At 42.5% G+C, this 15,215-nt stretch overlaps 1 protein-coding gene across 38 annotated transcripts in view; it reads right to left on the bottom strand.

The window, feature by feature from the left end:
• The window catches only part of Nrxn3 (neurexin 3), a 1,604,379-nt gene that overhangs the window by 514,103 nt on the left and 1,075,061 nt on the right, over positions 1 to 15,215 (bottom strand). For 3 of the 38 annotated variants that reach the window (XM_021179716.2, XM_021179719.2, XM_029484668.1), the window contains exon 1: positions 4,961 to 6,145. The exons of 32 other annotated variants lie outside the window; for them this stretch is intronic. In XM_021179716.2, the coding sequence (XP_021035375.1) occupies positions 4,961 to 5,201 (241 nt within the window). In that variant the 5' untranslated portion in view covers positions 5,202 to 6,145. Of the gene's footprint in view, positions 1 to 4,960; positions 6,148 to 15,215 lie in introns of those variants that run through there. 3 more of the 38 variants (XM_021179718.2, XM_021179717.2, XM_021179714.2) reach the window with 2 other exon arrangements.

Raw genomic sequence — 15,215 nt, 5'->3', positions numbered from 1 at the left:
TGTGTGTGTGTGTGTGTGTGTGTGTGTGTTTGCGTGTGTGTGTTGGGAGGGTGGCAAGAAATTAACCATAGGCCTTAAAGAAGTCAGTGAGGAGAGGTCTGAGGATGTAGCTTGGAAGGGCAACAGGTCTGGCTGAGAAAGCCTTGGAATGTTCACATTAGACTATGCACAGAGCCTGTGTCTGCAGTCAGACAGAGTTAGTCCTATGCACATCAGCGTCTGGACTCAGGCCCAGAAGCTCAGCCAAGAAGGCAAACAGAAGTTGAGTAAACCTGCTGTCTTTGTTTTCGCCATTTATGTAAATAGGACTTTTCTTTTCGAGGCACCATCCTAGAATTTGGTAAATTGCTGTCATTGTCACCTAGGGTTTACTTGTCTATTCTGAATTCACTGAACACACAGTACAGGTATAGTGATGACTAGTCCCCACCCTGGAGATGTCAAAATTACACTGTGTCCACAAAATGGGTATATGGAAGCTCCACTCAACAGGAACTCACAATGCTGCCATTTGGAGTTAGGGCCTGTAAAGAGATGGCAAAAATACAACAGAGTTGTTGGGTGGACCTAATGTAGCTGAATGAGTCTTTAGAGAAGGGGGTTGAGGGAAAGCAATTACGCCTGTGATGATGCACACAGAGAAAAGAGAAAAGACAAGATGGCAACTCAGTAGGGAAATGACCATATGCAAAGCACAGAGACAGCTCCCCAGAGACTAAGCCTGCTTACATGCTGATCTTCAACCCTTAGCCTTCAGAGCTGAGCTAGAAGGAAACAAATATGGGAGGGAAGCTCATGAGTTACCTTCAGAGATGTGTGTCTCTCCAAGGCTATCCAGGGTCCCAGAGATGTAAAGTTTCTGAAATCCTGATAAATCAGCTCTAAACTACAGAATAGAATATGGTACCTCTGAAATTTTGATATCGAGGAGTAAAGTTCTCACTACTGGATTCTCTGAACTAGTAGTTAGAAATAGTCTTTTCTTCTCAGCCAGCCCTGAAGGCAATTGTTAAGCATTCCTCATCTCTTCTGCATGTAACAGGGCAGTTCCCCGCCCCCCCCCCACCTCTACCCTATCTGGTGGCGGCGGCAATAACATTAGCAGTCCTGAAAAGATTTATCCTCCGATATTATAATCTTCCCCTACCATCTTTCAAGAGCAGGCGAATCTCCAAGCCCACCACTTACCAGCACATTTTACAGACAGAAAACAATGCATGCTGAGGATAGAGGAGAAACCAATTTAATTAATTCATCACCAAGGCCAACGACGTATAAATCTTATCGTTTTATCTGTCAACCAACACTCTGAATTATTCAGTGTTCCCGATCTCAAGAAGGAAGGCAGAAAGAAAGTGGTTAGAGAGCAGCTGCACAGCGCCATAATGTGCTCAGCAGAGGAGCCCAGAGCGAGCCTAATGCTGGGCAAACTTTATAGGCTAAGTGGCAGAGTGTCATTCAAGACTCCCTGGTTCCTGTGTCACCAGTGAGGCCACTACCACATCTGCTTAAGACGGTTTGGAAAAGAAAATTAATGGGATGAAAACCAGTACACTGTACCTATTTCCATGCTTTGCCCAGCTAAACCACCCAGCACTTTCACAACTGCTATTTAAATTGTGGAAACCAAGCATAAGATGGAAAAAAACTCAAGGTGGAGGGGTATTTTGAGTCACGGGAGAATGAAAATATGAATTTTATAAAGGACACTTAGATTTCATATGAAATGATTTGGCCCTACCTTCCTCCACAGTTTGTACAATGAAGCACCTGTCTTTCACAGGGATCAACATAGTTACGGAATCATACTCAAGCTGAACACACCAATGTTTTATTAACTTATATTGTGTCTTGTAGACAGACCAAAGCCTGGCCCATAAACACTGTTCTCTGAGTGACTACTGGGTAGAGGAATACATGAAAAGGGGGTGGAGAACCTCAAAGAAGAGATTGAGAAAGAAGAAGGATATTAGATTTCAGTTTTTAAAAGGGCTCATTCCATCTTGGAGCCCTAGCGCCAAGACTATTTGGGGGTACCCCAGTACCTCATTAATCTTCTCTTCCAATTTTACAGATGATCTCAGCATCACCCAGGCTGCCCTGGAATACAGACTTCACACAAATCTATAGCATAATCAATATTTTAAAGATCACCTCCAAGCAAGGATAAGAGCATAAGTGAAAACTCCCAGCTGTTCTGAGGATTTCTGTCTTCTCCAACTGTCTTAGTGAGAATCCCACCACAGGGCAGGGTGGTGGGTCAAGGGGATGGCTACTGATCAGCAGGAGCTTGGAGGATTTGGGAAGTTAGGCAAAGCATTAAAAATAGGGAGCTTTGCTTGTTTGTTTGTTTTAAGAATCTTTCTTGAGTCAAAAGAAGGTTCTTGAATTCAAGGCTTTAGCTTTATTTTTAAGCCAGAATGAAAGACAAAAAAAAAAAAAGGGAGGGAGCCTTAGCCAAACTATTCATGACAACTACCCCAGTTGCATGGGTCTATGCCCCCTAAGACCTGCACATAAGACATACTTATAAAAACAATGCTGACCTAAACTTGGCCTTGAACTAGAAGAAAGCCAGTGTATTTCAAATATGAATGGGAGGTGAATATTACTGGAAAGCTCTGGGGAGTCTCGGGGTTGTTTTAGTAAGTGATGCTATAGGTTGCTCACAGCTGGGATTCAGGAAGAGAGCCAAGGTTGGGATTTACTGTTAATTGCTACTTCCCTTGATTTTAAGCTTAAAAACATGAATTAAATATGGAGGCCACCTACTTAGTATCAATATATTCAGTCCCCAAGTCCCAAATCAGTGGGATGGGGACTTCCGAAAAGAGGACACGCAAGAGTTAGAATACAGAAGCTTTCTTATCTTCGCCATGGCAGCCCCTGGGGTTTGGTGCACCCTGCAGTTCAGTTGGATGTGAAAGGTTTGTGAGGAGTCTCTGGCTATGTCTGTATTCTCTTCTTATCCATCCCCCTGAATCTTATCAGTTGCCAGGTAATGAGAAATCACAATGAAAACCTGTCAAAGGGGTTAGAGAAAACTGAAGCAGCGATCTTTGCATAGATGAGGTAAGGGGGAAAAAATTAACCTGTGTATGAGTCGCCCCTTTTGGAAGGGAGTGGTGGATGTATAAACTCCTCAAGTACTCTGCTCTGCAAATTCCATCACTATTAGTACTGCTTTTAACTGTTTACGTCTTGAACAACAACAAAAAGAAATAGCAAGACCCTGCTAGCCTCTAACCTCTAACTAATGCATAATCTTCATCTCCCTGGTGATCATTTACACTAATTAGCAAAATTTAGCTAATTATCGCTCAGCGTTTCTGTGCTTAATTATGGCTATTAGTAATAGTCTGTCTGGCTTCCCTCATTTCAACCACCATCCCAGTCTGTCTCTTCCTTAGGAGTTAAGTTTCCATCTTAATGAAATTCTCTCTCTCTCTCTTCTCTCTCTCTCTCTCTCCCTCCCTCCCCCCTTCTCCTCCCCTCCCCCTCCTCCTCCCTCTCCCCTCTCCCTCTGTGAGTGTGTGTGTGTGTGTGTGTGTGTGTGTGTGTGTGTGTAGCTCTTGCCTGGTCTTTTGTGGTTTTATTTGTTTTGTTTTGTTTTGTTTTAAAGAGAGTCTATAGCAGACCCAACAGAAGTCACATAACAGCAACCAGGTTACAAGGAAGCATTCGGGCATTCTCTCAGTCACAGGAGAGCCTTCTACCAAGCCTTACAGGCTCTCAACTACTTGACAATTCCACCACATGGGATTTGAAAAGAGAGAAAGAACCGGCATGCGCTGGCATTCTCTCAATGTGTTTCCACTTAAAACGACAGACAGCTTGGAGCAGGAGCCCCTAGCTAGGAACCAGTGGAAAGAATTACTTTCCTAATGGAGCCTGCCTGCCTCAAAATACAAGTCATGACAGGGCCCCTAGAGAGGTTCACAGCACAGCTCACTGGAGGGCTGCTCAGGCACTCTCCTGTTCCCCTCCTCATCAAAGTGGAGTGCATAGTAAACACTTCTTGGGCCGATTTACTACAGCAAGCTCCTGCCTTGGCTGTAGACATCAGCCTTTTTTGAGGGAGCCTGCTCAGAGTTGAGTATATGTTTATGAACCACAGGTCTCTCTTCCTCCAATAGCTATGATGCAAAGAAGATTGTTTGAAGCAAAAATATATTATACATGACTTGTGTGAACTGACCATTCATGCTGACTTTAATTGAAACATCATTTGCATACATGGTGAGTCAAAGCTGCTATGATTTACAGGGCTAAATTAAAAGTGGTTTAGCCTTATCTGACATATTGCTTCCTCACTAATAGCAGTATTAGATGTGTGTTTGGTAGGGCATAGCTACTCTTTCCAGCCTACATACAGGAAAATAAAAAGCTAACCAAATGAAAAATAGCATCCACTGGTTGTTAGCTATGTTTTCTGCCTTCTTTGACTCAGTTGTTCTCCCTAGATCTTTATCACATAGGTAACTTTATAGCAGTTTCATCAACTTCAGGCTGATGCCCAAAGGACTTGCTGTCAGCTATTTCTTCACAACCAACCCCGAAACAAGACCAGAGAAAGGACCACAAGACCAGAGAAAGGACCGGTGAATTAACATAAGGTGAATGATCAACTTCCCAAATTGTAGCATCATTAGGAGTTGTTTCAGCTGCCTGCCATCAGTAGGTTGGGGGAGGAGAAGGTGGCAAAGGGTAGAAAGTGTGTTTGCCCTGCCATGAACAAGAGTGCCAAGGAGGGGAGAGCCTTTTATTGGAAAGTGAATGGCTGAGAGCAAGCAGCATTTTCCTTTAAGAGAAAGTGACAATTTCCCCCTTATGCACATGCAAGCCATCTCGTAATTTTAAATTGAATTTTTCTGCTATTCCCATCCTGGAATCTACCTGAAAGACAGTGGGTTAAAGATTTGCAATGACCCAGTAAAAGATAAAGAGCAGAGAGACCCACCGTGCCCTCCTCGAAGGGAAACAGGGGAGCGATAGATAGAAATAGGCACAGAGTGGTGCTTGCTGCCGTGGAAATGGTGTTCCTGCTGAGAGTGAGATCCCGGAGAGGAAGAAGAGGAGGAGGCTACATTAGAAGAACTCCACACAGAGCTGACGATACATCCCCAGAAGAGGGACCAGATCCCAAGCGTCCAGGCCGGCCGGCGAGGAGGGCTCCGTCTTGGGTGGATTCTCAGGTGCATGGTCAACGCACTGGACCACTACAGATGGGCAGTTTAAATTCCAGCCAGTGAGCAATAATGAAGTTCATGATGCCCAGGGGCCCATCATAGCAGGAGGAAGAGTTGTTCAATTTGGGGATGGGGGAAGCAATAAAAGCTTTCGGGGAAATGGTGAATCGGTTAAAAAAAAAGGAAAAGAAAGACAAGAAAAAGAAAAAAAAGAAACTACAAAAGGAAACTGAAGATTAAAAAAAGATAAGGCAAAGCTTTTCCCCCTGCCTTTTCCTGGAAGAGAAATTTAGGATGCAAGAGTCGACCCAGGTACAGCAGACCTGGAAAGCCCTGGCTTGTCACACATTTCAGGGAAGGACCCGCGAGGTTTCTTCCTGCTCTCTTGGTACCTCAAGTCCGATGTGTTAGCTGCATACTCTGGAAAGCCACTGGGGAAAGGTGGAAACGGAGAGAGAAGACAAAGCAGGAAAAAACCAAGTAAATTCACGCTAGTTTATCCCAACATCCAAGGAGTTTGGACATTTTTTTTCTTTCTTTCTTTCTTTCTTGTTTCGACTTCCAAGCGATGCAATGCAGAACTGCCAGGCAAAAGGGGGCTGCAGGTGGAAGAGTTCTGCTCCCGGGAGTCTCTGTGGAAGGGCGCGGAGGCTGTTAACCCTGAGTGTCCTGGATGAGCGCCACGGTGCAGCCGCCTTAAGTCCTGAGTTCCCAATAGATTGAAAAGCAGCCAGCAGCAGTAGCCAGAGAAAGGGATCAAGAAGGGCCAGAGGAAAAGAAACAGCACTGAGCTAGCCACCCAGACCAACGTAGCAGAAGGTGGAGAGGAGCAGGATTAGGCGCAATCAGGGAGAGCGCTAGAGGAGGTGGCTCGCGGGTGACGGAGGTGGCCGAGAGGAGAGCCGGTACCCGCAAAGTGCGCGCAACTGGGGAGGCACAGGTGAAGTGAAGCAAGGAGTTGGGGAGTCAAATTCACAAATGGGCAAGTCATATGCAAATAACGCACTCCGGAGAGCAAATCAGTACAGCCGGTATGCTCTGCCGAGGGACTGGCTGGCTCTGGAGGAGGGAGGGGTGGAGCCTCCAGGAATCCCGGCCCTCCCCATTCAAGTGTACGCTAGCTCGCGGCTGCTCGTACACACCCGGGCACCAGCCAGAGCTCTCCTTTTGCTCTCCCTCGGTTCCACCCCGCTGTGCGTGCGCCCAGGAGACCCACAGCCCTCCTCTGCTCAAGGCCCCGGGGATCTCCCTTCCCGTTCCTCTCCTAAGATCCCTAAACCCCAACTCGGCGACCAAGGCGCCAGTGAAGCTTTTGGCAGGAATACACCGACAGCCCAAGTGTCCCTAAACCAAAATAAACCCTGAGTCTGCAAGCACACCGGACTGCCTGTGGTAGGCGCCGGCTGTTCTTGCTGCACTTAGGGCGTCCACTCTCCGGCGCGCATCTCCGCTGAGACTGAACAAGAGCCAATGGACACCACTGCTAGGTCAGTGGATAGATGATAGAATCCGTGTCATCGCTCTCGGAAGGAAAGGTATATATGGGTTGAGTGGCTCAGGGACTCTTCAGAGTGAAGGAAGGGTTCCGTGGCTACCAGTCTGTCCTAAGATGTGGCTTCCACCCACCCTGGACTCTTGGAATTCAGGATCCAGTTAAATCACAGTAAAGAAGTGTGCAAAGCAGAGGAGTGGCTGGTCTGTCCCTGACTTGCCCATAAGATAATGTTTCAGGCGAGTAGATTCTCACTGATGCTGGGTACCAGAAAGTAGTAGTTACATCTGGGTAGGGGATGCGTGCAGGAGTAGGGAGTAGTGGTGGCAAGGAGTAAGAGGGGAGGGGTTTGGAAAGGGGGTGTTCAGGGGTGGGTGGGGTGTGCAGCTCCTGTCAAGGCAATCTGCAACTCCAGGAGGGGCTGGTCCAGAGCCCTTTCAGGAAACATTGACACTATCCACAATTTCTACTACCTCCACTGAGTGGGAACACAAACACAATAGAAGGGCATTCTTCCTAGGCAAGGCCTTTCTATCTGAGCCTTGCTAGCAGCGACTCTGCCGGGATCATGCACCTTGATTCTGAAGGAAATTAGGGTAGACACACTACACACACACACACACACACACACACGTATAGAATAAAATGCTTACATATAGTACATATAGTACCTGTTACATATAATTTTGCTCATTGCAAAAAAAGGAACAAAATATTAGACATTACCCCTGAGAGTTCACGATAATTCTTATTCTTATCAGCTGCTTCTTGATTTAATTTCCCCAGAGGATTCCCATTGCACTTGGATCTTGCTCTAACTCTGTCACACAGTCTTCAAAAGGATCTAGATGACCAGGCTTCTGATGTACTGACAGCTCCATCCACTAGACATTCTTGACTCACTTCTGTCTGCTCCCTAGACTTTCTTTCCACCAGTTGAATGTACCTAGCTATTTACCAACCCAAGCCTTCTCGGGTTTTTTTCTCTAGGGACAGACTGGTAGCCACGGAACAACCCTTCCTTCACTCACATTAGCAGGGTGCATTTGCCATGCTGTTTCCTTAGAACGTTTTCCTGCAGGTTAGGCATTGCCATTCTGGTGGCTATTCTACCCTGTGGTTCCAATTCGTTTCTTTTCCAGCATTATTGGCTTTCAGAAGTCACTCCGTCTGTTCATGAGCTATATCCTTAGAAGGCAAACGGTAGGTAGGTTCTCTGATGGCAGAGCCTTTGTCCAGCTCTCTATCGTATCCTCTGTTTCAGGATCTCAGTAAATGTTTGCTGAATAAATGAACTCACTGAGCCAATTGCCAACCGAGGCTTCGAATCTATTAGCTCTCTCACCATGAGTTTCACTGGTCCATTTGTCTGACTTTAGTGACATTGATTTCCGAGAGACAAGCCTTCCAGAGTTGATATGCACAACACTTATCCATCTCATGGTCTCCTTTTCCAACTTGGCACAGACAGGAGACTGTTGGACTTCATCCCAAGGAAGCAAGGGGTGCCTGGATGGACATTCCAACTAATTGGTTATAGAGGGAAAATAAACCCTTGACTCAGAATGGGACCTGCAAGCTCTGCTGGTGCGTTACAGCTAGAACTGTTCATTCCAGGTCGTATCCTTAGAACTTATTTATTGACTACTCACAAAATGTCAGAAGAAGCAGTTGTAGATTCCAGGGAGGGAGATTCCATTTGTGAGCATAGTTGAGTGAGGAGAGGATTAATCGGATAACAAATTCAAGGCTGCTTTATATTGCTTCTTCTACTCCAAAGAGCTAAGCTACTGCCATCCTGATAAACTACATAGCCCTTCCCAATATAATACACTGTTAATTTTTCCATATGTCTCACATCCCTCCCTCTAGTCAACACCTTCTTATTTATATGTCTTTTCTAACTCCCGTTCTAACAGTCTATTACAGTTTATATTAGGCCAGCATAGTTTAAGAATTTTATCTATGGTGATAAGTTGATGTGTTCTAAACACCTCCTACAGCTAGAAAAATAATCATCACTGCCCATCATGGGTGCTTCTTTTCCCTCCTGCATTCTGTCCTCTACTGGGCTCTTTTAATTGGCATCTCCGGCACATCAAACAGCGGAAGATGGGGGTCCACTTTTAAGATAGAAAAGGAAAGAAATAGATTGGAAATTGTTATTCTCCCCACAGATCTTAAGGAAGAATATTTTCGTGGGAACAATCCACCTTAGCTCCCATGTGTATATCCCCCTCATGACACCCAGATGGAAATCTTTAGAATCCTGCATTTCTGAACAGAACAAGGTGTGTAAACTCCTGTTGTAGCTGGATCCACAGGGGCAACAGCTGGGGTTCTTAGGTACATGCAACTCCAGAGTTTGTCATCCCAGACTCTTCTCCTGGCCCTTTTAATTTTGCCTCTCTTCTCTTCTTAGAGACCATCCAGAGTAGAAGAGAGCATTTCCTCTTAATTCTTTACCTTACTTTGTTCATTGCCTCAGCTTCCAAGCCATGTAAGGAATCTGCTGGCTTCTAAAATAAGCCTCCTACTTCTACTTAAAGTGTCAGGCGTCAGGAACCTAATGTGAAGTTGCCTTGTCCATCGTCCCTCACGGTGCATTTTATCTCTGCACAAGCCTCCTCTCACTTGGATAGGCTCTGACGTGCCACTTCGCTGTCAGCAGGAGATACCTGTCAAGTTCGCCACTGCTGGCACATCTAATGTGATTGCAGACTTAGAAAGACCAGAAAAGCATTGGCACAGCCTGATTCTGTGAGACCCAAGACATTAAGTGAAACCCACTTTTTCAAAAAAAAAAAAAAAAAAAAAAAACAAAGAGTAGAAATCCTTTCTTGCTATCTCTACACAGCTCCAGTAGGCAGTTTGGGAAGAGAAAAACAAACACCAACCTCACCCGACTAAACTCTCATAATGTACAGTGAAATAAAAGTCCTGAAAAATACAGGTGACTGTTAACATGACTATAAATATATCCAGGGGTTCTTCCAGTGACACCATAAAACAGTCGAACATTGCTTTATTATATGTCAGGGGATTTATTTATAGTCATATAATTCATTCTTCTGTTTATTTATTTAAGAAAGCCATCCTGCAAAAAGACCGATTTTGAGTAAGTTTTCCTTTTGGGAGTATAAAAGAGAATTTTTTTTTTCCTTTTAAATATCACTCAGACATGAATTTGATTTAAATGAAGAGGACCGTAGCATCTTTGTACAAATGTGTGCCTCAGAGAATGCTTAGGTTGCTCTGGGATGTTTTACCTTCTATTGTTGAGAATTGGATGCATGAATAGAATATGTTTTATCTATGGCCACACACCCTTGAGCACACCCGATCTCCTCTGTTTCTTTACATCCTCCTTCTTGTAAACACCATTATTCCCTTGTCCTCCTTGTGGCCACAGAAGGGATTTCAGGCATTTAAGTATTGAGCCAAATCTCTTTACATTTTCCAGATCTTTTGAGTTTGATCAATGGGCTGGGAAATTGTTTATAGCGTTCAAATTTTTATATATCAATTCAAGAAAAGATAAAAAAAATAAACAAACACTTCTTAGCTAATTCCAATTGAAATCCAAGTGAAATAATAATTTATTAAGTAAATATCATGATTACGATCATTATTATTATTATGTTGTTGTTGTTATTATTATTATTATTACCTCAAAGACAGGACCTAGCTCTTCCTAGTGGCCTGGCACATACACCTGATAGTCTGTACTAAACTGCTTCTAGCAATTACTGACCCAACCTTCTCATCATTGCCACTGTGAAAATCTCTATCTAGTTTTGAGGAACTAAATAAAAGGAGTTATTGTCTCAAAGAACCAACGGAATTCCTTATTTTCTGTGTAGTACTGGGGCCTTGCACATACCAAAGCAAACACTCTCCCCCTGAACAACAGCCTGTAACCCAAGACTGAGTGATGTCTATTGCATATTTACAGGATATATCACCCAATCAAAAGTTTAGCGTGCATTTTGAGACTTGATTTAGGTTTCAATGTTGGGCTGCGTTGCTTGGCAGCCTGAATTCTAATCCTAATTATTAGTTGCTGTGTAAGGTTTCAGAGTACCTTTGGTTAGTTTCTACTTTGGCCTCCCTGTTTTAAAATAAGAATATTTTTTGCAAGATATCTATAGCTTCAAACAGCTAATGCATGTGAAGTTTTTACCAATTGTGCCTGACATACTGAAAATGATCAGTGTCAATAATAATGACAACCGTGATAATTCTTCTATTATTATCCTCGTTTTCTCTAGAAGACATTTAGAGGTTATCCATGCAGTTAGCACTTTCCTGGTATTTACTCACATCTTAAAGGCGGTAACATCAGCAACCCCAAAATACAAGTGGAAACTATCTTCCGGGTGCTCCTAGCATGCTGACTGGTCCTTGGCAGAAAAGACTCTAACTCTATTTCATTCTTTTTACATCTGTCTTTCAAATCAGCTCTAAACTAACGGAGATTATAGCCTGACCTGAAACCAGATAGTATCAGCAACTGAAGCCCAGCATTGTTTTGTAATTGTTTTCCATGGCAGGGTGAGGACTCTGTGGGATCACAGTTGGTTTGGGGATCCATAAAGATTCTTCCTTTTCATGTTCTCACTGCCTTCTCTCAAATGCAGAATAAATTCTAATCAATTGGCCTTCTCCCTGAAAGGTACACTTTCCAAAGCCTTATTAATTTCCATTGACTTTATGAAGACTTTCATTAGCATTGAATAGTCTTTCTAAAATATTGATGAGCCAACCTCTGAACTGGGCTACTCAGTATAGAAAGGCGCAGCCCTTGTCCATCACTTCAGGGCATCCATTACTTTACTTTATGAATGTTAAATTTATGCTTACCAGGACAAGATACTGTGTAAAATGCAAAAGAGCCAATGATGAAGAGTTTTCAGGCCTTAGGGAGCAAGAGCTGTAACAGGGTGAAACCTAATAACCTCCCTGAAGAATCATACCGTAAATGCCACAGCAAGTGTGAGATTAAAGGTGTAAACCAGATATACATACTACCTGTCTTAGTGAGGGTTTCTGCTGCTGTAAAGAGACACCATGGCCAATGCAACTCCTTTAAAGAAAAACATTTAATTGAGACTGGCTTACTGATTCTGAGGTTCACTCCATTGTCATCATGGTGGGAAACATGGCAGCTTCCAGAAAGGCATGACACTGAAGCAGCTGAGAGTTCTACCTCTTGTTTCAAAGGCAAATAAGAGAAGGCTGACTGTCCACCCCCTCAGTGATGCATTTCCTCCAAGAGGGCCATATGCACTCCAACAAGGCCACCTAATAGTGGAACTCCCTGGACCAAGCATATTCAAACCACCACGCTAGCCAATGGTGTTAATGTATTCTGTCAAGAGGAAGAAGATCCTGGATGGATTCACACACAAGTTGAAAAATCAGAAAACATCCTGTGCGTTACTATTTTGACCCTGAGTAACTTTGATCTCTCTGTACTTGTTTCCTTGGCAGAAGAATAACCAATAATCCCCATACCAAAGGACTTTTTAGGATTCTATGAAAACATATATTCAAGGAGATAATTATACCTTAGTGTTTACTATATGAACCTGACCTAAAATGAGTGGAAATCAGAAAGAGAAATCTAAAAGAAGGAAATTATTAATATAGGGTAGAATCATATACCTACAGTTTCCCAGAGACAAAACATTCCTGTATCTTAAATTGTCAGTGCCTAAGATACTCAAGAAGGAGTCAACATGTTCACTCTATAAACAACCAAGTTATTCTATGAGTCATGCATAACCTAAATATGCCATAGGATACTGAAATACAAGGAAAGGGATGGGAAAGGAGAGAGAAAGTACAAAGAAACATGGAGGAACCACAGAAAACACACGTGCACACTCTCATTCTTCATCTCAGATGGCTGGGTTGCTGCACACTAAGAGATGTTCCACAAATTCCACAATGAGGCCAAAGAGTCAAGCTATGGCTCACCCAACATTCCTTTTGTTAATGTATCCTGTTATTTCTCCTGTTATTTAGAGGCATATCTTTGGCTAAGCATTCATGTTACTCCCTACTCTGTGAAGTGATCTAAGAGATGCAGGGATCTGAAATAATCTGCAAAGATTATTTTTTCTTTTAAATCTATAAAAGAGCTGTGGTTATCGCTCAGTTTTAGAGAGCCTTTCTCTCAAGAATGAAGCCTTAGGTTCAAATTCAAATACTACCAAAACAAACAAAACACACACACACACACACACACATACACACATACACACACACAAAAAGAGAGAGAGAGAGAGGGAGACAGAGAGGAAGAGAGAGAGAGGCTCAGGGAGAAGTTAAATGGCATATTTTATTAATTTAATAGACTTAAATCCATATAACAGAAAAATCTTGAGGGGTTTATAGCATGTATAAACTCCTAATGGAAGGTACAGTGCCACCTGAGAATCTATGGAATTATTTGCAAGATAGATAATAAGGGCATGCTCAGTAGCGATAAGGATTTAGCACATCTCAAGAGCTGTTAGGGAAGCTGGGGGCTGGGTACTGAAAGAAGAGTTCATACAGGAGACAGAATACTCTGTTCTTAAAATAGATGGGACAACACTGATATAATATTTTAGCATCAATGATATCTATGTTTTCAGATCTACCCCTTTCAATCTGAACAGGCACAATTATTAGCTGGTCTTTTCTATCTTCCCTTAGCACCATGCTGTTGATTCTTGTAACAGTCTGTTGTTATCAGTTAGTTTATAACTTGGTACCCTATATAATTCATAGAAACATTATCTATTAAATGCAGTTTGATCTTAGAATCAATGAAGTGTTTAAGTCCTAGGGTCAGACGACATAAGTTCATGTTCCTTTTCCTTTTTCTTAAAAAAAAAAAAGAAAAATATCTTCGAGGATTTGCTAAACACGTGAAACTCAAGAAGAACGAAGACCAAAGTGTGGACACTTTGCCCCTTCTTAGAATTGGAAAAAAAACACCCATGGAAGGAGTTACAGAGACACAGTTTGGAGCTGAGATGAAAGGATGGACCATCTAAAGACTGCCATATCTGGGGATCCATCCCATAATCAGCTTCCAAACTCTGACACCATTGTATACACTAGCAAGATTTTGCTGAAAGGACCCAGATATAGCTGTCTCTTGTGAGACTATACCAGGGCCTAGCAAACACAAAAGTGGATGCTCACAGTCAGCTATTGGATGGAACACAGCGCCCCCAATGGAGGAGCTAGAGAAAGTAACCAAGGAGCTAAAGGGATCTGCACCCTATAGGTGGAACAACAATATGAACTACCCAGTACTCCCCAGAGCTCTTGTCTCTAGCTGCATATGTATCAGAAGATGGCCTAGTCGCCATCAGTGGAAAGAGAGGCCCATTGTTTGTGCAAACTTTATCTGCCTTAGTACAGGGGAACGCCAGGGCCAAGAAGTGGGAGTGGGTGGGGGAGCGTGTGGGGGACTTTTGGGATAGTATTGGAAATGTAAATGAAATAAATACCTAATTAAAAAAATAAAATAAAATAAAGAAAAATATAGCTCCATGACATTGAATATATTATTTAACCTCTGAAAATTTATAGTCTCATGGGTGAATATGATAGTAATATATTCCTGTTCTCAAATATAGGACAATCCCAAAATCATTTGTAAATAGTTAGTGGTTGTTAGTAAGGAAACAAATGATATATATACAATTAGAGTTTGAAAGATGTTCCCACATAATATATCCATATATATTTGTTGGGGATGGGGGAGGTTTGCTCAAAAATATAAAAACATCTCTTTTATCAGTAAGAAAATTTCAGAATTTAGAGATGTAAAATCAGAAATGTGACCTTGTAAGACCATGATATCCCAGGAAATGGTCAAGCAATAGATGTTTGGTATACAGCCTGTAATGAATGAGTGAGGTATATAATTTCTCTTACAATTTTGAGATTATATGAATTTGAGGGTTTTTTTTTTTGAGCTTTCTATTTGCTTCCTACTTCTACATTTGCTTAAACATTATTGCTTGGCCTTATGTAGAAGATCAAACTCAATTCCTAGATGCTGCAAAGAGTCAAGAATTTTTTTATTATTATTAATTGAAACATCATACAACACCAGGTTAGGGAACTTAACCTTCTATAAGAGAAGCAGTATTGTATGAGAGTTTAGTTTTTATGATTACACAGAACAAGTTCTCTCTAGATACATTAACAATTTTGTTTCTATTTTAGATAGCAAATATTTTTTTTCCTACTAACAACACCTACATATCTGCTGTCCCTGTGATCTAAGGAGGCATTGTTCAGTGGTGAAAGTTCATGGCTATGGAAAGAGTAGGCTCACTCAGCTCTATTGTCCCTTATCTCTCAGCCAGAAACACTGATGGATCAAACACAAATAAAAAGAATCCTTTTCGAGAAAGGTATAAGGCTTGAACACTTGGGGATACAAAGTAGAACTCCTTTCTACTTTTTAAAAATTCTTTTCTCTCTCTCTCTCTCTCTCTCTCTCTCTCTCTCTCTCTCTCTCT

The sequence above is a fragment of the Mus caroli genome, chromosome 12, assembly GCF_900094665.2.
Source record: "Mus caroli chromosome 12, CAROLI_EIJ_v1.1, whole genome shotgun sequence".
Taxonomy (NCBI): Eukaryota; Metazoa; Chordata; class Mammalia; order Rodentia; family Muridae; genus Mus; species Mus caroli.
This window is presented reverse-complemented; position numbering and strand designations above follow the sequence as displayed.